At 40.4% G+C, this 25,920-nt stretch overlaps 2 protein-coding genes across 2 annotated transcripts in view; one reads left to right on the top strand and one right to left on the bottom strand.

The window, feature by feature from the left end:
* LOC112675239 (storkhead-box protein 2) overlaps positions 1 to 25,920 on the top strand; it is a 556,032-nt gene that overhangs the window by 362,859 nt on the left and 167,253 nt on the right. The gene's annotated exons all lie outside the window — the stretch shown is intronic.
* ENPP6 (ectonucleotide pyrophosphatase/phosphodiesterase 6) overlaps positions 1 to 25,920 on the bottom strand; it is a 112,300-nt gene that overhangs the window by 43,546 nt on the left and 42,834 nt on the right. The window contains exon 2 of the mRNA XM_025471835.3: positions 18,460 to 18,639. Coding sequence (XP_025327620.1) covers positions 18,460 to 18,639 — 180 coding nt within the window. The remainder of the gene's footprint in view (positions 1 to 18,459; positions 18,640 to 25,920) is intronic.

Here is a 25,920-nt window from a genome sequence, read left to right as displayed (position 1 = left end):
TACATTGATAGATTTTAAAATATTAAACCTCTCTTTTATTCTTGTAATAAACCCAATTTGGTTGGCATCTGTTATACTATTTACGTATTGATTAATTTAATTTACAAATATTTTGTTCAGAGTTTTTACATCTATGTTCATGAAAAAGGTTGTCCTGTAATTTGACTTTCTCTTTATATCTTTGCCATATTTTAGTATCAAGCTTATGCTGACTTCATTATGTATGTGATTTATCATTATACATTCTCTGAGTTTGTGTAAGACTGATGTTACTTTTACATGCTAGAAAACTTCATTAGTGGAGGCCTCTAATAGTGTGGCATTCTGCTAGGAAAGATTTTTAAAGATTTAATTTAAAAATAGATATAGAAGTATTCCAATTTTTGGGATGCCTAGATGGCTCAGTGGTTGAGTGTCTGCCTTCGGCTCAAGGAGTGATCCCAGGATCTGGGGATCGAGTCCCACATTAGGCTCCCTGTGAGGAGCCTGCTTCTCCCTCTGCCTATGTCTCTGCCTCTCTCATAAATAAATAAAAAATCTTTTTCAAAAAAGTATTCCAATTTTCTGTTTCTTTTTGTTCATTTGGTAACTTTTCTCCAGAAATCTATTTCATTTACATTGTCAAATGCATTGGCATAACATTTTTAATAGTATTATTTTACTGGCTTTTTAATGTCTGTAGGTTCATGCCTCCTTTTCCACTTTATTATTGGTTATTTGTGTCTTCTCTTTTTCTTTTCTTGATAAGCTTTGTCAAGGTTTCATCCATTTTATTAGTTTTTTTTCTTTAAAAAAACAATTTTTATTTATTTATTTATTTTAAGAGAGTGCATGAGCTAGGGAGAGGAGCAGAGGCAGAGGGACAAGAGGACTCTGTGCTGAGCACTAAGTCCAATGTGGGGCTTGATCCCATGAACCTGAGATCATGACCTGAGCCGAAATCAAGAGTTGGATACTTAACTTACTGAACCACCCAGGTGCCCCTAGTATTTTTCTAAGAACAAGTACGGCTTTGTTAACACTTTCTTTGGTATGTTTGGTTTCTACTTCATTTCTGCTCTTATTATTAGTATTGCCTTTTTTCCATTTGGTGGAATTTTATTTGCTTTGAGATGGAGACTTAGATTATTGATTTTCAGCCATTTTTTTATCCAATATATGCATGTATGAGTATTGATTTCCTTTCAGGCATGAGTTTAGTTGCATCCCACTTATCCTGCTACATTATATGTAGTGTTTTCACTAACCTTCCATTCAAGCTATTTTCTAAATTTCCACAGTAACTTCTTCTCTGAACCATGAATTATTTAGAAGTCTCTGGTTATTTTCCAAATATATGAGGATTTAAAGTTTTCTTTCTATTATTGACTGTACTTTAATTACACTGTGGTTAGAGAACACATTCTGTATGATTTCACACTTTTTCAATTTGTTGAGAAACGCTTTATGACTAACATATGGTCATTTTTTACAAATGTTCCATGTGCACTTAAGAATAATTTATCAGTTGTTGGGTGCAATGTTCTATTAATGTCAATTAGGTAAATATGTTAATTATGTAGTATAAATTTTCTGTACCCTTCGAATTTTTTTGTTCTTTTATTTTATCAGTTACTGAAAAGAGGTCTGGAAATCAGAATTCTAATATCTATTGTGAATTTACCTATTACTCCTTTCGTTCTCTCAATTTTTGCTTTATTTATTTTGAGATTGTACAATCAGGAGCATTACAATCTAGAATGGTTACATTTTCTTGGTGTATTGAACCTTATATCAACAAAAAGTGTCCTTTTTTATTTTAAAATAGTCTGGATTTTTAGTATACATTGCCTGATATTAGTGTGGCTGCACCACCTCTCTCTTGGTTAGTTTTTTGGGTAACATTTCTTTTTAAAATGTTATTACTTAAAATTTTTCTGCATACTTACATTTAATGTATGTCTTTTATAAGTATCATATATTAGTTTTTGTTTTTGTCCTGATGATCCCCTGATGATATTTTTAATGTAAATGTCTATGAAAGTTTAACAGAGACAAAAAATGAGTGAATCATACTTGCACAGGTCAGTGAATTCCTATAAAGTGAATGCAGCTGTGTAACCAACACATAGATCAGGAGAGGGAACATTACTCTCACAGAGAGGCACCTTCCGGTCCCTGTTCTCCCAAATGTAAACACTATTCTAACAATGTGGATTAGTTTCACCTGCTTTTGAACTTTATGCAAATAGAATAACTCAGATTAACTAAAATAATAAAATATTAGAAAAAAGTAAACTTTTACCTCAGTAATGTATTTACTGATATCTGTTTCAATCAGCCATCTAACTAAATGTCATGTATTCATCAATTGATAGTTTTTCTCTCTTTTCTTGATTTCTTTTGGACTAAGTATGTATTATTATTGTTGTTCCATTTTTCAACCTTTATTAGCTTGCTATGTATATATTTTAAGTAATATCTTCTTGGCATAGGGCCCTAGATATGACCAAAAAAATTGAAATATTGAACTATTCAAGTCTAATATAAATTTGCATTTCTGTGCAAATACAAAGATGTTTGAATACTTTAGAAAGATACAAAGATACTGGAATACTTAAACTCTGAATTTTACATTTCTCCCACCTTCTTTGCTTCTGTTGTCATGTATTTAAATTCTCTATGGATTTTTAAATAATCCAAACATTATTATTATTATTATTATTATTATTATTAATTTATTTTTACCTACCTATTTACCCTTTCTGTTGTTCCTCATTCTTTTCTCCTTCTCTGTGCTTCCATCTGTGACCATTTTCTTTCTGCCTAAAGAATTTAGTATTTCCTTTACTCTAAACCTGTTGAATAAATTCTCTGTTTTCTGTCTCGAGAAAAAGTCATTTTTGGTCTTCATTTTTGAAGGTTATTTTCAATGGATATAGAATTTAGGGTTAATCTTTTTTTTTTTTTTTATCACTTTGAGGACCATTCCATTGCCTTTCTGGATTCCAATATTCCGTTGGAAAGTAAGCTGTCAGTCTTATTATATACCCTTTGAAAAGTTTTCCCTGGCAATTTTTAAGATTTTTCTCATTACCTGTGATTTTCAGTAGTTCTTTTTTTTAAAAGATTTTATTGATTTATTCATGAGAAACAGACAGAGAGGTAGAGACACAGGAAGAGGGAGAAGCAGGCTCCATGCAGGGAGCCCAATGTGGGACTCAATCCTGGGTCTCCAGGATCATGCCCTGGGCCAAAGTTGGTGCTAAACCACTGAGCCACCCAGGCTGCCCTGATTTTCGGTAGTTCTGACATTCACAATATACGTTCCTGTGTTTCACAGAATTTCTTGTATCTGATTTGATATCTCATGTCCGTTTTGGAAATTCCTCAAGCATCTCTCAAGTATTACTTGTGTCTCATTCTCTCTTTCTAATTCATCTGTAGCCTTTTCACCATACCCAATATGTCTCTTATATTCTTTTCACCTTTTCCATTCTTTTGCCCCTCTGTACTTAAGCTGGATAGCTGTCTTCAGTTCTAGAATTCACTTTTTTTAAAAAAATTCTAGTTAGTTAGTTCAAGTCTCCATTTTATCATTTAGTTATTTTATCATGACTCCTTAAAGTACATGTCTGATATGTGAATCATTAGTGGATTTGAGTTTACCATCTGCCTTTTTTCCTCTTGATTTTTCAGTCAAGACTTATCATCTGTTTATTTCTCCCAATTTTTCAGTCAGGCCTTGTTTTCTTGTATTCTGGTTAAATAATTGAATATCATGTATTATATATGAAAAATTATAGATATCACTTGCCCCTCCATAGTTGTTAATCTTCTTCTAGAGAGCAAATGGTTTGCTTTCAATGGTCACCTAGGCTATGGGCAGACTCTCTCAATTCACAGTGGGTTAAGATGGTTCAAAACTCACCTCTGTCTTTATGAAGGCTTCAGTCCTCAAAAAGTCTACTTCCTTTGCCCATGTCTAGCTCATTCTTATTGTTAGAATGTTGCCCTTTATTGTTCAACTAAAGGTCTGGGATATTTACTAGGTCTCTTCTCCTTGGTGGACTATGAACTCCAATTTTTGTCATTTCTCCCATTCTGTAAGTCTATCAAAAGCTCAGTTCAGTTTATTAGCCTCTCAACTGCTTTTGAGATCAGTATTTCACTGGAGAGGAGACATGATACCAATTGTCAGATATACCTCATTTTCTAGGTCTTGGTATGTCTCTGATCCATTATGTACATGCACATTCACACATAGTCCAGCAGCTTTTCTAGTTTTTGCTGGAGAGAAGAGTTATTTCAAATACAACTTAGCCTGTCATTCTACCAAGAGAAACATCAAATCTCAATAAATAAATTTTAAACATAAAGAGTTACATTTTCTTAGAAACACATCTTATAATGAAAAGAATAGGGATGCTTTTAAAAATCAATTCATATATCCATGGATGAATATGTCTGATCTTTAGAATAAGGCAAATAGAATCCATTCTATTCCTATTTATTAAATCTCAGTGCTAAGAGAGTTGTTCACGTAAATAGGTAGATGGAGATAGAAGTAGTTTGTTGTATCAATATCATTTAATTCTTTGAACTGCTTCTTTGAATGCCAAGATTCACATAGTGATCTATCATCATAAATTTTTAAATGATGTTTCAGCCAACAACTCAATTAAGTTTTTCCTAAATAACTTAAAAGTAAGCAGAGGAAAATACTTGCTTGTTTAATAAAGTTTTGTAATTTTATCACCAGATGTATTCACATACTCAACACCTACACCAATATTTTGACCTGTCCCTTTCTTTGGTATCTAAAGGCTTTCATCTATCAGAGCAATGCACTTTAGTAAGGTTCCAGATGGCTGAGGGGTATTCCTTTCTTAGGTAAAGTATGGAAAGGGCATGTTTTTAGTCAAGACAATATGTGCAATGCGCATGAACATTAAGGATCTTATAATTGATTTCCTCAAAAGAAATCTTGCTCTTGTAAATCCCGGGGAACCAAGTCTGAAGACCCCTGAAATATGAAACCAGGCAACAATAGCTCTAGTCTATAGGAACTGTAATGTTCAGAAAGCAGTTGGGCATGAAGTGGGGAGGGGTGGGTTGGGGGTGACGTATGACTGATGGATGTATAATTTATTCTCCTGTAGTTGTCCCACAACTGAAGCTCTGTGAGAAAAGAGAGAGAAAGAAACTTCATAGCAGAGCAAATGAGGGCATTTTCATTTGTTATCTACTCAGGTCACCAGAGATCCAGATGATGGAGTGAAAGGATCGTATCTCAGTCCATCAGAGATGCTCTGAATCCAAGCCTTGCAAACACAGTTAATTTTGATAGAAACTATATACCTCCCTGTGCCCCTGAGAAGGAATTAAACCAGTACCCAGGTGGACAGAAACTGGGACAAGTGTAATCCTTCTGCTCTGTCCACCAGAATGGTTTCCCCTTAGTGAGATCTCAAAAGGCAGACACATCTACCATACCTCTAATCCTATAACCCACAATGAATAAATGACTGGCAAAGGAAATAGCTAGCAAGAGATGATAGCCACAATGCAGTGGAACATGAAATTAATGAAACTGGTGGTATTAGAACAAGGTTAATTATTCCCAGGTGAATTAGTCTTTAGTGAATTGTTTTGTTTTCTTTAGTCTTTATCTGATGGAAATCAGCAGACTAGTGGTGGTGATGGGAGGTGTTGTGTGGATCCCATGAGATCTATAATCAGGGGTCTGAGGGCCCTTTCCAGATCTATCACAGGCCCAATTTGTGAAAGAGGGTGTGTTGCTCAACCTCTGAGTCTGCTGTCTTCAGGCCATTTCCATGACTTCAGGAGGAGCATGGGACCTAGTCGGCTAAGGTCACTGCAGGTCACCTCAACATGACTGAAGAAAACAGGATTCCTGGATCTCTGTATAGGGATTTGTGGGGAAACAAAGGCAATCGCCTGAATCTCACAGTTTAAAAGATCAGCTGGGAACTCTGGAGTAAGATTTTAGTTTCACAAACACCATGAGGGCATGTTTTGGCTTTACTCCATCTTGTTTCCTCCCCATTCCCAGGGAACTTTGAAGGGAACTGCCTTAATTACGGTTCACTTTTAAGACCTCATCTTATCTCATCTTGACTAGAATCCACCTTCCTGCTGGATATTCCAACCTCACACTGGATGAGTATCCTCTTCTACAACCTAATAAAAATATCCTTTGTCAGAGGGAACTTAATGAACAAAGAGGGTCACCACTAAGCCCACACTTGATTTTTTTAAAAAGGCATTTCTTTTAAAAAACACTTAACTACTATCCAACAGAAACTTATTTGAATATACCTATGTTGTTACAACAACATTTGACTGCCAGGGACCAAAATATTATCAAAATAAATATGCAAATCTATGATGTCTATTATGTTAGCAATGCTCCCATGGACATGGCATCCTTGCACGACTCACAGCTTTCAGAGCCCTTCATGGAAGCCTCACATCAAACCCCTTTATTTTACAAAGAAATCAAGTTTACAAAGAATTATTTAACAAAGAATCTCAGATGGGAGAAGTGAATGTCCCAAGGTCTCCTGGCCGGCTAGTAATCAACTCTCCCAGCTGTGGTACTTTTCTACTATGCACACTGCTTTCCTGTCTGATCCTTGCTTCCTGGCAACTCTCTCTAAGGACCACCAAGTTGAGCCCATAAAAAAATCACATTTCTCCAACTTCCAAGAGCACAGGTCTCGCCTTCCAAGTACAGCTCAGCTTGCCAACTTTGACACATCTTGTAACAATAACCCCTGTGAGCTGCATTTTATGTGATATGAGGCAGGTGTACAACTGTTGAATACATGTCTCAAGAGAGCTTATTAAAACAGCTAAGCCAATTAACTCTCTTAGAAACATGTAACCTTTTCCAGGAAAATACATCTGAGGCACAGGAGCTTGTGGGAACAAGTCCTTAGGGAAAGTGTGGCCTTTGATCTCAGAGACCCTTTCCTCAGGGTTGGCCTGGCCCACAGAGCTAGGACACCTCTGGTGATGGCTCTCTTCTGATGTAGGGAGGAGGCGGTGGGCTGGCCAGAGCACAAGATGCCACTGAAGACTGCTTTTGTGTGCAGGAGCAGAAAGCAAGCCCAGGAGACAAATGAGACAAGAAACAACTCACCCATTAGAACAGATTCCAAAAACTCAACTAAAAATGACTCACTGGGCATAAAAAGTGACTAATGGGAAACCAAGGTGAAAAGGAATATATGCCTAACCCTAGCTAAGTTTCCGTGTTAGGAAGGCAGTGGGGAAACCACAGCAAAGCCTAATGAAGCCAAAGGTGAAGCTTTAATCTCTGCATCTACTAGTTAGCTTTAGATGGGGAAAATCTCCAGCCCAGGGTTAAGGACAGCACTTCCTCCAAGTGGGACCAGGTGAGAAATGAATGACTGCTCCTGGAATGATCCCCCTGGGTGCCCCCTCATACAAGTTATCAGCAGTGTCTCTGGGTCTGGCACATGCTTCAAGATTATCTAAATCTTGCAATTGATTACATGATTACAGTGACATCATGCTCCCCTCAAAGGAAGCCATCCTGACTTCCACACCACATGGTATTCCCAAAGTCTTTTTCTCTGAGTAGGTGGTTTCCTGGTATTTAGATCATAGCAGACTAGATCTACTTAAGAGGCAAGATGCTAATGAGTCCTCTATTGCAGACCTCAGCCCTATCAGCTAGGTTGCTAGAACTCTAGCACCTATCCGGGGATCCCTCATCCCCCCACTCCCAAATCTGAGCTGTGGTCTCCAAGCCTTACAAACAGCTCTTTATCCCATATATATGGAGGAACTTTGGTCTCTTCAACATCTGGGATGGTTCTGAGCCACTACTGGGAATATCTGGGACCAGAACTGAGTGCTGTGTGGAGGCCCTGCAAAGTCACTTCTCTGCAATCCTTGGGCAAACAGCCTGTGGCCTGTCCAATGGCCACACAGCCCAGCATTATTAGGCTCTACCTCTGCATGTGGTCCTGTGTATGCTAATCCTGTCCATGGTTCCTGTCCCCCAGCCCTAAGACATTGAACAGACAGGATCTGTCTTTTTCTCTGATGACCCAGTGGTCAGCCCCCTCTGTCTACCCCTTTCCTGGATACATGCTCCTCCTGTTCCTTACTGGCCTGATGACCTATCCCAGAATTCTCTTAGTGATTTAAAGTAGGGCTTTATTTCACTCTGTGGTGTTTGCTGCAAATGTATATTTGAATTCTTGATGTCACCTTGCAGCTGTATTTTGGGCTAAGAGTGGCCTGGATCAGAGGGGTCCCCCTTAGTGACTTAAAATGGGTATAAAGGGATCCCTGGGTGGCGCAGCGGTTTAGTGCCTGTCTTTGGCCCAGGGCCCGATCCTGGAGACCTGGGATCGGATCCCACATCAGGCTCCCGGTGCATGGAGCCTGCTTCTCCCTCTGCCTCTGTCTCTGCCTCTCTCTCTCTCTCTGTGACTATCACAAATAAATAAAAATTAAAAAAAAAAAGATTTAAAATGGGTATAAACTGAAGATCCCTTTTTAGAATCTAGGAGGGCAGGGGGTGTATTAGTGACTCAACATTTACTCTGGTCAGATTTTCTACATGTCTTATCTCATATCACATGCCAACAAGCCTGAGTGGTGCGTATGGTCGTTCCTGTAGGATAGATAACAGAACTGGAGCACAGAGAGATTAAGTGACTGTCCCCAGGTCCCACAGTGAGGGAGATGCTGAATTGGTCTAGAGCTCCATTCTGGCTCTTTATAAATTTCCATGAGGTTTCCCAAGTGCTTCAGTGAAGTGCTGGAAACACCACAGGAAGGTTAGGGAGGGACTGAGCTCCCCCCACACAAGGAACTCTGGTGGGGTCAACATGCTGCCTCTTTGTCCCAACACAACAAAATCCCTTTGGCAAATAGCCAGCCACCCACAGACCCCCCTGGGGGAAGGCATAGCAGACGTGGCTGGGCCTACCTGCCAACTTAGAGAACTTTGGGACCAGCAAAGCCTGCAGCACAGATCCAGGAGGAATGCTACAGGACTGTTCTTAGCCACCAAAAATTAAGACTCTAGCAATCTCTACTGAAGGCTTGTTTAATACAGGAGCACTAATGTTGGGCCCTTTCTTCACTTTGCCAGGTCCCCTCCCTCCGAATCCCTGCTGGCTCTGCTCTGGGCAGTTGGGCTGGCAAGCCTGGGAGGGACAGTGGCTGCCCCAGCAGCACAAGACCCTCCCCAGCCTGGGCCAAAGCTCAGGTACAGGCAGGGGACCTGGCATGGGACCTGGAGTCAGACAACCCCCACCGGCAGCCCCACTTACTGGCTTCTTGGCTGCATGTTCTCTCTGGAACTTCCATTTCCTTCACTAAAGCGGGGATAAGAGCAGTCATTTCTCATGATTGTCCTGAGGATTTAATAAAGGGATGCGTGTGAAGTGCATGGTTCACTTTAGATCCTCAACCCACCCCGTTTCTTTTCCTTGCCAGCATCAGAGAAGGCCAAGGTGTCTTGATTTCAAACATCCCAGAGCAGAGTGGCCCCGGAGGGTTCCCTAGTCATGACTAGGGCAGGTAAAGAGGATTCCCATGACAGTTTAACTAAGCTGGGGACAGTGAGAAGGGCCAGGGACCGCACATCGGGTGGCAGGTACCAGACAAACAGCCGAGGGTCTTAGGGCAATGGCTCTCAGCTCTGGCTGCACAGGAGTCAGTTGGGGGAACTTTTGCGCACATTGATACAAGGGCCTTCACCCCAAACCAGTTGCCCTGGAACCTCTGAGCGTGCAGCCTGCACACTGGTATTTTATAACAGCCTCATGTGGTTCTTACCTGCACCCAGGGTGGGGAATCTCTTCTGAGGAGGGAGAAACAAGGACAGAAACTTAAAAAATATAATTGCCTCTTAGCAGGCAAGAAAAGAGGACCCCACAGGGAGTACAGAGGATCGTTGGAGGCCACCTGCAGGAGCTGGTACTTGAGGTGGGCATCCTACTGAATAAGGAGTTCCGATTGCACTCTGCTAACCCCAGGAAAGAACCCTGGACTCAGACACTGCCCAGATTGGGAAGGGGGAGGGGGTGCAGCTTTCTCCCCAGAGTTCTCTGGTAAGACCTCTGCAGGAAGAAGGGTCCTCCCTGGGGCAACCAAGCCTGCCCAGACACTTGAGGCCAGAGTCCAATGCCTGGGCTGATGCAGAGAGCAAGTGGGGGTGGTGAGGCTCTGCAGAGCTTCCGAGCCTCCCACACCAGCATCAGCTCAGGCCAGATGCAGCTCTCCCTGAGAATTAACCTTGACCCCAAACAAGCTCTGGAGCTGGCAAAATGCCAAAATCAGCCCAGAGAGAGGCCACTGATCCTGATCCTGAAGCACAAAACTTTCTTCCTCATTGGGTCCTACCCAATAATTCCCATAGTTCCTTTAAACTAGCAAGACACCGGGAGTTGTTAGAATAAAATACTGTCTACCCTGAGATACCCCATCATTAGCCTCAGCTGAAATCTCTCCATGGGATCAGCTGGCAGCAGGGGCACCGAGAGAATGGGAGGCAGGTGGTACACAGGGCGGGCCAGGGCTCAGGGACCTGTGTGGCTGGCGTGTCGCTTAGGAGGCCAGACGGGGTGGGGTGCAACAGTGAGCCCTGAGCACCCCGGAGACGGAGGGTGAACGCCCAGCCCTTCCAAGTCCTAATGATGGCAGGAACAGGAGCCCTGAAAATCCAGTTCCCTTGTTCTGAGTTGCAATAATCCAGAGCCTTGCTTCTGGCACATTTGCCTCCTCACTTAGTCTAATAAATGTGGGGGGTAATGTCTGTCTCTCACATTTCCCTTCTTATCTTCTTTTTCGTCCTCCCCCCTTCCCTTCTGCTTTGGTCTGTTTGGGGTATGGTAATAAAATGCCATTGACTGGGTGGTTTAACCAACAAACATTTATTTCTCTCATTTAGCTCTGGGAGATGGGAAGTTCAAGACCCATCTATTCTAACAGATTCGGTGTCTGGTGAGGCACCTCTTCCTGGTTTGCAGAGGGTCACCTTCTAACCGAGCGGTGAGAGAGGGCTCTGGTCTCTTCCTCATCCTCTAAGGGCACTAATCCCAGCATGGAAGCCCAATCCTCATGACCTCATCTCAACCTAATTGCCTCCCAAAGGCCCTACCCCCAAATACCATCACACTGTGGAGGAGAGTTCCAAGATACAAAATCTGGGGGGACATATTTCTGTCCCCAACAGTGTCTACATCTTTATTTTGAGAGTCAACTGCTGGTCAGGAATACCCATTTTGGACTTTGTGTGAGCAAAAAATACATTTCTATTGGGCTAAGCCACTGAGACTTTAGGGTTTATCTCTTTCGGCAACTGACATTAACTTACTAATACACCCTGTCCCTTGGACTCAAATCCCTTGAGCTGCCATATAAGGTACTTAAAGATTTGACCATTTCTAGTTTTATATCTCTTCACTCCCACCATAGTCAACCAGCTGCCACCTTGTTTTTCTCCGCAGCTCTGCAAAGATGACATGCCCTAGCTTGCTTTGTCTTTGAGCCACAGATGGCAGTCCTTTCCTCTGCCTCGAATGCTCCTAGAAATCCGTCCTACATTGCTCATCCGATACCCTGTGTCTAGTATAATCAGAGCATCAGCCATAGTGGATGGTAATTGCCGATCTCTCATCTGCCTCCCAACCCGAGGAAATGTGCCTTGTTTCTCGTTAGCAGATATCAACTCTTACTGGAGTTCAAAGCAGTTACTAACCAGAAAAAAAAAAAAAAAAAAAAAAAGTGTTGGGTTTTTTTCATCATCTTTTCCTGTTTAACTGAAAATTGCCTTTGTGAGAGAAGTCATGCCAAATGTTATGATTTGTATATTTTGTTTTCCTTCAAAACCAATTCTAGATGAAGTATAATAATCACTGTGACTACTACCTTCCAAACTCTCTTGCAGTAGATAGAAATTAAAGGGCACCCTGAGTTATTAATAATAATTATTATTAGTCTAAATTAGAAAATGTTAAAGAGGGACGCCTGGGTGGCTTAGCAGTTGAGCGTCTCCCTTCGCTCAGGGCCTGATCTCAGGTCCATGGATCAAGTCCCACACCGGGGCTTCCTGTGAGGAGCCTGCTTCTCCCTCTGCCTATGTCTCTGCTTCTGTGTGTGTGTCTCTCATGAATAAATAAAAATCTTTAAAAAAAAAAAAAGAAAAGAAAAAATGTTAAAGAGGTGAAACTCCTACAAAGTTCAGAGCTTGCCTGTGACCCCCCCACCGCCATGCACACTGATAATGAATCCAGATGCCTTTTGCAGTCCCTGTAATATCTCTCAACAGTGAGCACTGGTGATGGCCACTCCCATCTTGAAACCGTTTTATTCCTTTGGTTTCTGTAACGAGTGTGTGCCAACAGGTTTTAACTGAGTCTTTTTTTCAGTAACACTTTTCCCTGCTCTCTCAGATGAGATCAAGTCCTTTATTAGAGGCCTTTATAAGGGACATCACTGCTCTTTATTACACATTCTACTCTTCTGTTTGTAATCCTGCTTCTCGAGCCACTCCTTCTTTGTTCCCTTTGCAGGCTCTCCTCCCCATGATCATTAATTTCCTCAAGGCTGTGTCTGGAACTCTCTCTTCTTTTCAGGTCTGCTCTCTCCCTAGGTGAGCTGCTGCTCCATGACCCCTGACACCACAGCCACGAACCACACCTCTGTACCGCCAGCTCTCTCCTCTGGGCTCCTGTCGTGCCCATTCATCCCACGTCTCCGAGTCAATTCAGGGTCAGTGTTCCTCTGCCCCAAACCACGCCACCATCCACACAGTTCTGTCAACCTGAAACCAGGTGTCATGCCTGCCAATGCTCAACCCAATTCATCACCAAGTCCTGGCAATCTTAATTCCTAAATATGTGCCCAATCATTCCATTTCTCATCATTTCTGTTACCCTGGTCTAAGTTATTCTCATCTCCTTCCTAAGTCCATACAATAACTTCCTGACTATTCCATCCTCTCTGGGTGCCACACTCCATTCTCCATGGAGTAGCCAGAGTGGTCTTGTCAAAATGCAAGTATGACTCTGCATTCCTCCTCCTTGAAGACTTCCAGTGACTTCTTATTCCTCTCAGGATGGGAATAAATTCTCCATCTTGGCCCACAGAACTTGGCCCGCCTCAGCTTCTCTCCACCTCATCCACACCTCATCCATCCTTCCCTCTCAGCTTCTTGAGCCTGCTTCTTCTGTTCCCTCAGCCTGGGTACTCCTTCCCACCAACTCCCCAACTTACCCAAGATGTCAACTCGTGTCACCCTCTCAGATGAAACCAGATCCCCTATTAGATGATGTCATAATGCAATATACTTTTCATTATTATACTTTGAACAAGTGGATTTCTACATTTATTTGGGCAAGTATAAGATTATCATCTGTCTCCTCCATGGGATGGTGAGTTCCTGGAGGGAGGGGGAATAGAATGAGGAGAGCTTGTATCTGGTTTTGCTCATAATTGTTTCCTAAGAGCTGATTTCAGGGCCCAGAGTCACTCCCTTTTAACTTGTTTTATGAAGAGACAGAGTTGCCACGACTTGTGAAGAATAGAAGTTCATCCCTGGATTTCTCTTTAAGGCTTTCTAATTACCATAATGGATGCTGATGAGAAACTGTGAGCTCTTTTGGCCAAGACGCCAGCCTGTGAGAGGAGATTGCAGGTAGTTGGACAACTATGAAAACTTTCCAGCACTGGAGGAACTGTTCTTGCAGGCAGCAGTCCAGATAGGCAACACACCTCCTCAGTTTCTCTGCAGCAGAAATCGTTGCCACCTAGAAGTCCTGCAGAATGCTTTTGAAGATCACTTCTTTGAGACAGCCTCCAACTGGAAATGAGAATTCATACTTTTCCTTGCTAACGCAGACAGAAACACCAGGGTTGCAGACCTTACCATATTTCCTGACAAACGAAGGAAATGACTCAAGGTGAATTCAACCCAAAGAGTCTTAGAGAATTTTGACCCAAGTCCTTTCCAACCAGACAAGATTAATTATAGGAGCATGAGTTTTGCTTGGTACTTCGGTGATTCTTAACACATGTTTCTATCACATTAAAAAAATCAAATCAATTAGATATAGATTAGATATATGTGTATTGTTATGTCAGAGACCATTTGCCAATCCTTATCATTGTAGTTTCTTATATTAAAAGAGCACAGGGACACCTGGGTGGCTCAGCGGTTGAGCGTCTGCCTTCAGCTCAGGGTGTGATCCTGGAGTCCCGGGATTGAGTCCCACATCGGGCTCCCTGCATGGAGCCTCCCTCTGCCTATGTCTCTCTCTCTCTCTCTCTCTCTCTCTCTCTGTGTGTGTCTCATGAATAAATAAATAAAAATCTAAAAAATAAAATAAATAAGCAAAAATTATGAATGTTGTATGCATGGGTGTGTTCTTCTGCAAAGGGGATCCATAGTATTGATAAGTTTCCTAACAAGGCCTTGAATCAGCTGTAAGAATCAGCAAACTACATAGCAGGGCCTCTTTGGGTTCTAAAATTACATACATCTTAAATCCTAATGCTCAACTGGTGATATTATTAGAAAATTCAGTGAAACTCTGGATCCTTTGCACTTGCAATGTCAAATATTTGTCTGAAAAAAATCTTTAGGTTTTATCCAGATATCTGGAGTTCTGTTCATAGAGCCAAAGAACTGAGCCATACATAATGTTAACTCAGACATTTGTATAATTGATGCTGGGCCCCTAATTGTCCCCGTGCCTGAGTGTAGGCATCTAAATTCAGCCAAGCTGAAGGCTGTCAGGAACCCACCGTGGCAGGAATGGGGAAGATGCTGTGAACAATCCACAATTCTTAATCAATAGCCAGTGCATGTCCCCTTATGCAGATGAAATCACCTTGCTTGTAACAACCAAAACTTGACAGGATCTAAGTTAGATACCCACCCATAAAATCCCCAACTAGCCCACCTCTGAAAAGTATAGAAGGGAAAGCTAGGTGGAAATGTGTCTTTCCCCATACAGAAAGTGTCCTATCTAACTGAACACATGCACAGGACAGAAAGAGATCAGTAAAAGAGCCCAGACCCACACCCAACACTATCTAGGGCCATATGAATGGTTGCTCCCAAGTCTCCCTGAGTGCTTGACTGCAGGGAGTTCACACTGCAAAACACATGATAAAAGACCCTGAACTCAGAGTCTTCAAACCCTCCAAAGAGTTTTAACCAGAGACTCCTAAAAAGTTTCTAATTTTTGTTTCTTTTTTGTTTTTCATGATAACCGTAAGAATAAACTTTAAAACCACTGCCACTGTGTATGACAGCACCAAATGTCCAAGGACCTCAAACTCTGTTTCCATACAGTATCTTATTTATCTTCCCATCTACCCTCATTTTTCCTCCTCGGTCCTACTCTGCTTTGGGTTGCCCTTAATATGAAGTGAATATTGGAGCCTCTTCGATCGCAAACCATAGAAATGGAATAGGGGATAAAATTAGCGAACAACAAGCACTCAGCTCTTATTCTTGGCAGAGCACTGCTAGACCCCAGACATGCGGTTACTGGATGATCTCTTTGGGCTTCCCAAAGAAATACTTGATTTAGAGCCTGGGATCATTTCCCATGATACACTTCTCCTTGCAAAGCTCAATGGCACCATTGGGTGGGGTAATAAAGGGTCTGTTTACAATATTAAATTTCTCGAGCCATGAGGTGGACTATTTTGGACTCTTCACCGCTGATGAATTTTTCCGTCTGCTGCTTTATCTACCTGACAGGAAAACTTGAACTACTGCCATTTCTAAATTACACTTCTAAATATTGACTTCACGGCGAGACTCAAAGTGTCATAACACAGCTCACTGGAGCAATGAAGATTTTCCAGGCCTCATCCAGAGGTCTGTACAATGTCCTGTGGGAAGTGGAGAAGGAAAAGGAGGATTTGAGAAGAAAAATAAAATCAAGTCATGTTTAGAAGAAATGCCACTGCACTTCACTTAATCTCGCAGAGATAAATGAACACTCAGTGGGCTGTTAGCTCTGGAGGGGCTGGAGGGGACCAGGGTGGAGGGAGAAAGGATAGAAGTGACCATTAATCCCCCATCTGTCAGCCAGTAAGAATGGAGGGTGCAAGAGTACTCCTGGCTGGGTTGGGTGGCAGGGCCTTCAGAGGCACTTAGCTCTTAGAGATCCTTCCAAACTAGATGCCTAGAAGGACTGGACAGTGTCTGAGATACAAGAGACTTTTCATCCAATTTCTATTAGGACTTCATCATGACCAAATATTTAGCTAATCTTCATTTAGGTCACTGAAGAATTCTAGGAGACTTTCTTTTTAGCTTCTTTCCTCCCAACAGTTAACACTACAAACTGATCTTAAGGCATATTTGTCACATCACATTAGCTGTTAAACTGTGAATCAAAAGAAGCAATTGGACCTTTCTTGCCCTTAAGGAGCTATTTTGGAGGAGAACATGATATTTTACATGCAAATTAGCTTTGAGATTTTTTTAATATATACTCAGGGATATATAACTTCAAGTTGTTTAGTATCATGAAGGAGCCAGATCCTTCAGGATGAGATATAGAATAATGCTCTGTAACACTGCAGAGAGAGGACTAAAATATGGCAGCTGTGTCCCTTCAGGACCATTCCCTACCTTCATGTGCAATGGTATCTACTGCTATCTGAAAGGCCACCGAAAGGAGGTCATGTGTAGAGGAGGCAACACGTGGGGAGCTAGGGAGAGATGATGAGGATTGTGCTCTTCAGAGCATGAAAGGCTCAAGTTCCAAGACAGGAAGTTAAATTAACCAGCCACCGTAAGATGTAAGATGGCCCTTATAGCACTGGGGCAACAGGCATCCTGATGGTCCTTAGATTTTTCTAAGGTGGTCCCTAAGGAAGCATGCCCAATCTGTTCCTTTTCCCAGGCCTATGCCTGTGGGCCCTTGCATTTGTTGATAATGATTTCTGAGAATGACCTCAACATGCATCCTTTGGCTTGAGACCTCATCATATTGGGCGGAACCATGAGCTCGGCTCTTTTAGCAAATCTGATCAGCTTGGCTCGTGGACTGACTTCTTTTCTTGATCTCATGTCCAACTCTGAAAAGTTGAGTCTCCATCTGAGGCAATGAAGTCCTCTTAAACCCTCCCCTTGCTTGAAATCATGTCAGCTGAGGTAGTAGCTATGGGCAGAACCCCAGGTGTCTTGGGAAGAAACTCCAGTACTCTCCCCGACATTCTATCTGCCAGCAGAGCCAGCCTGTGTCTAATTGTTCTTTTACCTAGTTTTGAATTTATGCAGCCTGCTCTGGCCTTCACGGGCTCACCTATGGGTGCTAGTCTCTGCTCTGTGGCAATTTTCCCCAGCATGGCTGTGGGTCGGTTTTCCATGGTCTCCATCTGTCTGTGTTCTATGCTCCTCCAAGAGCTGGCACAGCCTTGAGTGCCCTGAGCAGCTCCCCATGTGACCATCTCCAACCAGCTTCCTCCAAAACCCTGCTGAAGGCCCACGCCTTCAGTGTGGGCCATCTGTGATTCAGCCTTGGCTTACTCATCCTTCTCTCTGCTCTCCCCGACCCCCACCTGCCACCTTCCCCCACAACCCACCACACTCTCACAACTTTATCAGGCTGCTGCTGTCCTCTAACCCAGGGAAATGAGCTCCCCCACCCCCACCGCTGCCTCTCCCCATTAAATCTCTTCATTTCTTCTAGGCCTCTCCTGACATCTTCTTCCATCATGGCAATCAGCAGTATTACACCATTAAGAATTTGGAAAAAAGTGTGTCTAAAGTCGTGTACATAGGGAAGTCATATTACCCGCTTACCTGAAGAATGAATTCCATCAATGGGAAGACAACTGTAAGTTGATTATTTTGTTATCACTGAATCCTCTCATCCTTAGTGAAAGATTTTTGACTGCCAAGACGAGAGTATTCTGAAGACTTCTCACGGCAGCCAGGGTAGTTTGCATGATGACTTACCTCATTGCAGTAAGTAATTTAGTTTCTCATTGATCTATGATGTACAGGAGGAATATTAATACAAAGAGAATTCACTTAATGCAGTACCAAAAAGTTGTAAGTGCTTTGAATCCTCTTTTCAACTTGCAGGGGAGCTCAAAATCTATAGAAATAGTATGCCAAATTCTTTTGTAAAGCAGAGAAGCAACACATAATTTATCTCTTTTGGATATCCAAAATTTTGCACATGAAAAAGCATGATATACTACAGCAATATTGCTGAAGCAAGGAAATCAGGAAACAGCATTGTGTCTTCTATTGCTAGAGAGCTCAAAACAAAAGTTTAAAACACATGCCTGTAAGACATATTTCTTGTAAAGATCCCATTTTCCAAACCTTGGCTTGGTCTTTGAACATGAAAACTACATCATTTGTTTTCAGAGACTCCACAGTTTTTGAGATATGGGAGGCTGGAAGGGTCTGGATGTCAACACACTCACCTGGCCAGTAATACATGTAGACTTTCCTTTTGGCCTTGGTCAGAGTGACCCACAGAGGTTCTGATCCATTCCACCAGAGAGGCATCAGGCTGTCTCTGTTGACGCCAATGTCAAATGACTTGTTGGTGTTAGGGTCCCACATGTAGTTCCCAATCATCTGATGGACCTCACAATGGCGGCCTATGTTGATGAGAACACAAGCCTGTCAATTTATTGTTCTAGTCTTTTTATATTTTATCTTTTGGTAAAAGCCATTTTCTCTTTTCTGCTTATAAAAGCCATTCATGCGCAGTTAGGAAGTACAGAATAGCACAAAAATTCACTTTTAATTTTTTTTTATCATAGATGTTTCTTCCCTCTTAGATTGTACCATACCACAAAGACAATTAGATGAGAAGTCTAATAATTTGAGGATGGGGTCATTTTGTGTGAAGTTCATTTGCCAATCTATTTTAAGTTATCCTGAGGATGTTGTGCACAAAATCTGACCCATTGTTCATGGCTCAAAATCTAAATATGAATCAGTATGGAAATTGTAGATTCCTGTGGAGCTTGGATTAGGTCTCACCCCAGAGCACCCCTTCGAAACCCTCCTCCCATAAAGTCATGAATCTAGATGCTTTGGAGTTTATTTCCTTGTGTTCCTGGATAAGAGGAGTTATTGCTTCAGCTCAGAACAATGATAGAATCTACGACATTTGGAACAGAATGGTGAGAAATAGATTCAACTTTGAAAAACAAAGCAAGAAAACAGCCCTCCAAATGGAGTGTTATATAGAAATGAGGATTGCTTCTGTTGGGCACAGCTTAGTCCCAGAAGAGAAGCCAGAAGTGAAAGACGCAAGCGCTTGGACTCTTTTGAAACGCTAGGCTTAAATTATTTATTTTGGAGCAATCTGCTACATCTTTAAAGTAAAAATAACACAAACATTGGCAAGTGCATCAAAAATTGCTGCAATTTTCGTGAGCGTCATTTGGCATCAGGATGAAACATGCTTCACTGAGCTCACTAACTATGCTTAATCAAAGTGACTTTTTTTGTTTGTTCGCTATTGTTCTTTCTTCTTGAACACCTCTACCTCACCCCCAACACACACAACAAATTTATTTTTAAACAAAAACAAAGAGAAACCATAAAATACAGTTTTGAAAATTTGGAGACCCAAAATATTATAAAGGAAAAACCTTTTATTTCACAGCAGAAACCCCGGCCTCCTACAAATCATGCTTTGAATTTAAAGCCCAGAGATCCAAAAATAAAAATGGTTTTTACCCAAGGATGCAGGGTTAGCTTTTTGACTCTGACCAAAGGTGTCACATGTGGACTGACAAAATTAAAAAATAAAATAAAATAAAATAAGAACTTTGAACGATTTCTCCAATGGTTAAGGAACTTAGTTACATTTATTCCTTCAACTGACGTGTATTCAATGCTTCTCTGGGCTCTACATTGTGATAGGCATAAAGATTCAAAATAAATTGGATAGTCCCCAACCTCAAGTACCTTGTAATATAATACTTAACAGAGGTTCCTTAGCATAAAAGAGACAGGCTTCCTTGGGCCAGGACTAAGAAGGGGACCAGGGTGCCACCTTAACTTGAGAACTGTAAGGATTCTCACCCACTCTTTTGAGAACAAATCCTAATATGTTCTAACTCATTAAAAGTAGGGACATACTTCTTATTGTTTGATTATGTTATTTTTTTAGGCTATCAAAGTTTAATAATATCAAGGTGAATCCTGTCTTGAGTAAAATTTCTACCTGCTTTCTTTATTCAAAATACTGTGTCTTGTATCTAAAACATTTTTTATTATCCTACAAATCCTCACCCTTTTCACAAGGCAAGATAATCATGGTAATATTCACTGGGAAATGTGTCCTTTCCAGTCTTTCCCTGTAGATGTTCTCTAATGTCCTCCTAATAGCAGATGTATCTTAACTGGAGCTGGTGTCACAGACACTGGGCAAGGGCGCAAAATTGAAAAGGGTTTGGGAAGCATTACCAAAGTCGGTAAACCAAGAAGTTTCAGATGAATCACAGGAAAGGGCTGGAAAGGCTCAGAATATCAGATATGAGAATAATGGGGAGAGATACCAAGTGGGAAGGATATAGGAATCTCTGCTTTTATCTGAAACTGTTTTGGCAATTTTAGAAGAAATGCCTGAAACCCAAATCTAACCAGACCTCATGTGATGCAGTTCCCGCGAGGTGATACTTCAAAGAAGTATGAAGCAACTGAAAATAATTTAAAAAAAAAAAAGAAAAGAAAAAGAAAATAATTTTTTAAGTACTTATAAATTGTATACCTTGGCAATCCCACAATATCATTTGATAAAATGTTTTTCTTCTTTTCAACACTCACACCCAACTGTCTAGATCCTAGAGGGTGCAAACTCTCTCACCCTCTTTTGCTCTCTGGGTAAAAAATTATAAGGAGCCTCCTGTGGATTGTAGAGCTGTCTTATGACTGGATTGTGGACGATGTGTTTGTAAGAGAGAGAGACCGAGAGAGACCGAGAGAGAACATTCTTCCAGAGAATGTCTGTTAAAATTAAATTCTCCATCTCTTACACATATTTTTTTGGAAACATCCATAGGGCTTCACTGAGGAGAGACAGGATCTACGTGTGTAGTTAACACACAATTCTGGAATATTTTACATTTTTAAATGATGAAATCCTGTTTCCTGTGGTTATCTGAGTCCCTTAGCTTTTTTCCTGATGGATCTTTTCTTCTTCCCATTATGTAAGATGTAGCATTAGCCTTGGTACTCCCTTTACACAATTGAATCTGTGGTGCCCGCTGACTCAAGTGAGCTCTGATAACTTTAATATGACATTCTTTAGGGAAGTATCTTTAAGACAAAGACCCCAAAGGTAGCTGTGGTTCCTCCTCTCATCTAGCACGCCAGCTGGTCTAGGCTCGCCCAGAGTGGCTCATCCATTCTAAAGGAAGATCAGACATATGGAGATCAACACTTCTCCAAAGGCTGGAAGTGATATATTGGAACGAAGAGGTTCCTGTTCACTTCCTGTAAGTGAATGGTACCTAAAGAAGATCCTGGGACCAGTTCTTCTTTCTAGGTGAGTTAAAGGGTTTCCAAGTGTAGACTGGAGCTCTTTCAACAAGGTTAACCTCAGACCCCTGTTTAGCAAAGTAGTTTTTTATTCTTTTGGTAGACTGGGGCCTTGAGTTAAGGTGGCAGGGTGTATTCTTCAAAGGCTTAATCACAGATGCTATGCTAGTCCCCAGGGGCATCCCTTTGTTTTAGGAAGTGTTGTCTTTCATGGAAGCCAGCAGGAGGATGTATGCTCCCTATCTCATGTCTGCTCTGAATCTTCTCTCCCAGATGAGCTGATTTCTTTCCATGAATATATTAAGGCTGGCAGTCTATACTTATAACAGTCTAAGTCCACTTTTACTCAAGCTGGTTTCCTTACCTACCCTGTCTCTCTCTTGTTCTTTCATTTTTATTGCCTCAGCAAATGCGGTGGCTGTAAAAACAGAACAGAACAAAACACAATGTACTGGCTTCTGCAGCCCACAAGCTCTCATCTCCATATTTCTGCCTGACCCATATCTATTTTTATACATCTGCAACTCTTCTTGATTTTCCTCTGGTTTAGGCTTTCCAAACAGAGCTTTGCTATAGTTTGATTATTTGGACGCTTTCCTCAAGACTTCAACAGAAACTTTCCTGACATGGACACAAACCACAAATCTCAGGTGGTTTTCAAGTATGGTGTAAAGAAAGTCTACTTCTTTCCCTTACATCCCCTCCTCCAAATGACAGCCAGGTGGGGCTTTAAAACTTGTCCCAGAAGGTGTAGTACTCACTCTAAAAATGGGGACAGCTCCCGGTACAAAAATTTCCAAACACAGTTGAATATTTTTTTCATTTTACCTCCCGTAGAATTTATAAACTTGTTAACACAAATTGTGGCAATCAATCTGATACCTGAAGTTTGTGGACTTCTTTTAAAAATTAATTTCAGAGAGAGAATTTAGTGATTCATCAGTTGCATATAATACACAGGGCTCATTCCATTAAGTGTCCTCCATAGGACCTGTGAACTCTTGAAGCCCATCCATAGATGCCACCTCAGTTTAAGAGCTGCTGCATTTGACTAGGAGCTGCTAGTGGCTACTCTGACCAGTGGCAAGCACAGGGGCTACTGCCTGCCTTTCTCAGAGGATGCTCACGGAATAGTTTCAACACCTAGAACCACTGTATGAGAGGAACAGGACAAGAAACCTTCATTTTTTATTCCCCAAAGTCTTAGTCAAGTGTGTTCTGATGTAATGACCATCACCAGAAGTTTCTTAGCAAATACTCATAATCTTCTGCATCTGTTATATGTTTCCAAACATCTCAGCAATGGCTGGCCTTCACATCAAATGAGATGACTGCAGATCTCTCCATATTATTTACAACTGATGGACATCTATAGGGTTGCTGCTACTTAGTCTTTAACTGGTCTTAATTTGTTCTCATTATTTTCAAATAGTTAATGTTAATTCTTTTTATAGTTCCTTATTTCATTTATTTTCTGTTTTTTCATTCATCCAACATGTATTTATCACACGTTTATATGCCAGGCATTTAAAGACCACAAGCTAAGGTCTCTGTCTTTGAAGTGCTCATGGCTTGGTAGAGGCAATATTGTGGTTTAATGATTAAGGGGGCAGATGTTGGAGGCAGACTGCATAGATGTGATTCCAAGCTCTACTATTTACTATCTGCGTGACCTTGGACAAGTAGCTTAGACTCTCTGAAGCTTAATTTTCTCATCAGAATAATGATCGTGATAATAATTATTGTGACATATACATACAGATATGCTGTTCTTCCTTTGCATGGTAGTGTAGAACCATAAAAATGACCATGCACAAAAATAAAGAGAAATAAAACCAAGTAGATCACTAAGGAAAGTCAACAAACCATGAGAGAAGTGAGCAAGAGAAGAAAGGAACAGAGAAGAGTTACAGAAACAACCATAACACAAGTAACAAAATGGCAATAAGTATATATCTATCAATAATTACTTTGAATATAAAAGTACTAAATGCTCCAATCAAAAGACATGGGGGGGTGACAAAATGGATTTAAAAAAGCAAGACCCATCTATTTACTGCCTTAAAAATATCCATTTCAGACCTAAAGACCCAGGCAGATTGAAAGTGAAAGTGATGGAAAAGTATTTTTCATGCAAATCAAAGTGAAAGGAAAGTTGAGGTAGCAACATTTATATCAGACAAAATAGACTTTAAAACAAAGACTCTAACAAGAGACCAAAAAGGACTACTAGATAATCATAAAGAGAACAATTCAACAATAAGATATAACAATTATAAATATTTATTCATTCAACATGGGAGCACCAAATACACAAAGCAGCTAATAACAAACCTAGAAAGTAATTGACAGTAATACAATAATAGTAGGGGACTTTAATATCTCACTTACATCAATGGATGGATAATCCAAACAGAAAAATCAACAAGAAAACAGTGGCTTTGAATGACATATTGGAAGAGATGGATCTAACAGATATATTCAAAACATTCCATCCTAAAACAGCAGAATACACATTATTTTCAAGTGCACATGGAACATTCTCCAGAATAGATCACGTTTTAGGCTACAAAACAAGTCTCAGCAAATTGAAAAAGATCAGTCATACTATGCATCTTTTCCAACCACAATGCTATGAAACTAGGAATCAACCATAAGAAAAAGTCTAAAAAGACCACAAATACATGGAAGTTAAATAACATGCTATTAAATAATGAATGGGTCAACCGAGAAATAAAAAATGAAATAAAAAATATATGAGGACTAATGAAAACAAAAACTCATGGTCCACAATCTTTGGGATGCAGCAAAAGCTGTTCTAAGAGGGAAGCTTATAGCAAATACAGGTCTACCTTAAGAAGCAAGAAAAATCTCAAGTAAATAACCAAATCTTACACCTAAAAGAGCTAGAAAAAGAAGAAAAAACAAAATCCAAAACTAGTGAAAGGAAGCAAATAATAAGGATTACAGCAGAAATAGATGAAATAGAAACTAAAAAAACAATAGAACAGATCAATTAAACCAGGAACTGATTCTTTAAAAAGATCAACAAAATTGATAAATCTTTAACCAGACTCATCAAAAAGGGAGTGCGGCTCAAATAAACAAAATCAGCAATGAAAGAGGAGAAATAACCCACACCACAGATATACAAAAGATTATAAGAGAATGTCATGAAAAATTATATGCCAACAAATTGGACAACCCAGAAGAAATGCATTCATTCCTAGAAACATATAACCTCCCAAAATTGAATCAGGAAGAAGTTGAACATTTGAACAGATAAATAAACAGCAATGAAATTGAATCACAAAAAACTTCCCAAAAACAAAAGTCCTAGACCAGACAGCTTCACAGATGAATTCTACTAAACATTTAAAGAAGAGTTAATACCTATTATTCTCAAATTATTCCAAAAAATAGAAGAGGAAGGAAAGCTTCTAACTTCATTCAATGAGGCCAGCATTACTCTGATACCAAAATCATATAAAAACACTGCAAAAAAAAGAACTATAGACCAATATCTCTGATGAACATAGATGCAAAAATCCTCAACAAAAAATTAGCAAACTGAATCCAACGACACATTAAAAAAATCATTCAACACTATCAAGTTGGATTTATTCCCAGGATACAAGGGTGGTCCAATATTTGCAAATCGATCAACATAATACTTCACATTAATTTAAAAAAAAGGATAAGAACCAGGTGATCCTTTCAATAGATACAGAAAAAGCATTTGAACAAAGTACAACCATTCATGATAAAAACCCTCAACAAACTGGGTTTAGAGAGAACATAACTGAACATAATAAAGGCCATATATGAAAAAGCCACAGCTAACATCGTACCCAATGGTAAAACACTGAGAACCTTTCCTATAAGATCAGGAGCAAGACAAGGATGTCCACTCTCACAACCTTCATTCAATATAATACTGGAAATTCTAGCCACAATAATCAGGCAGCAAAAATAAATAAAGCACAACCAAATTGATAAGGAAGAAGTAAAACTTTCACTCTTCTCAGATGACGAGATACATAAAAACCCTAAAGACTCCACCAAGAAACAATTAGAACTGATAAATGAATTCAGTAATTTTCACAGGATACAGAAATCCATTGCATTTCTATAAAGTAATAATGAACCAGCAGAAAGAGAAGTTAGGAAAATAATCCCATTTACAATTGCACCAAAAATAATAAAATACCTAAGAATAAACTTAACCAAGGAGATCTGAGGACTGTAAATCACTGTAAAGCAGTGATGAAAGAAATTGAAGACGATACAAACAAATGAAAAAATATCCCATGCTCATGGATCGAAAGGACAAATATTATTAAAATGTCCATACTCCGAAAGCAATCTAAATATTTAATGCA

Source organism: Canis lupus, chromosome 16, assembly GCF_003254725.2.
Source record: "Canis lupus dingo isolate Sandy chromosome 16, ASM325472v2, whole genome shotgun sequence".
NCBI lineage: Eukaryota > Metazoa > Chordata > Mammalia > Carnivora > Canidae > Canis > Canis lupus.
The sequence above is the reverse complement of the archived record's forward strand: the minus strand, read 5'-3'. Positions and strand labels throughout refer to the sequence as shown.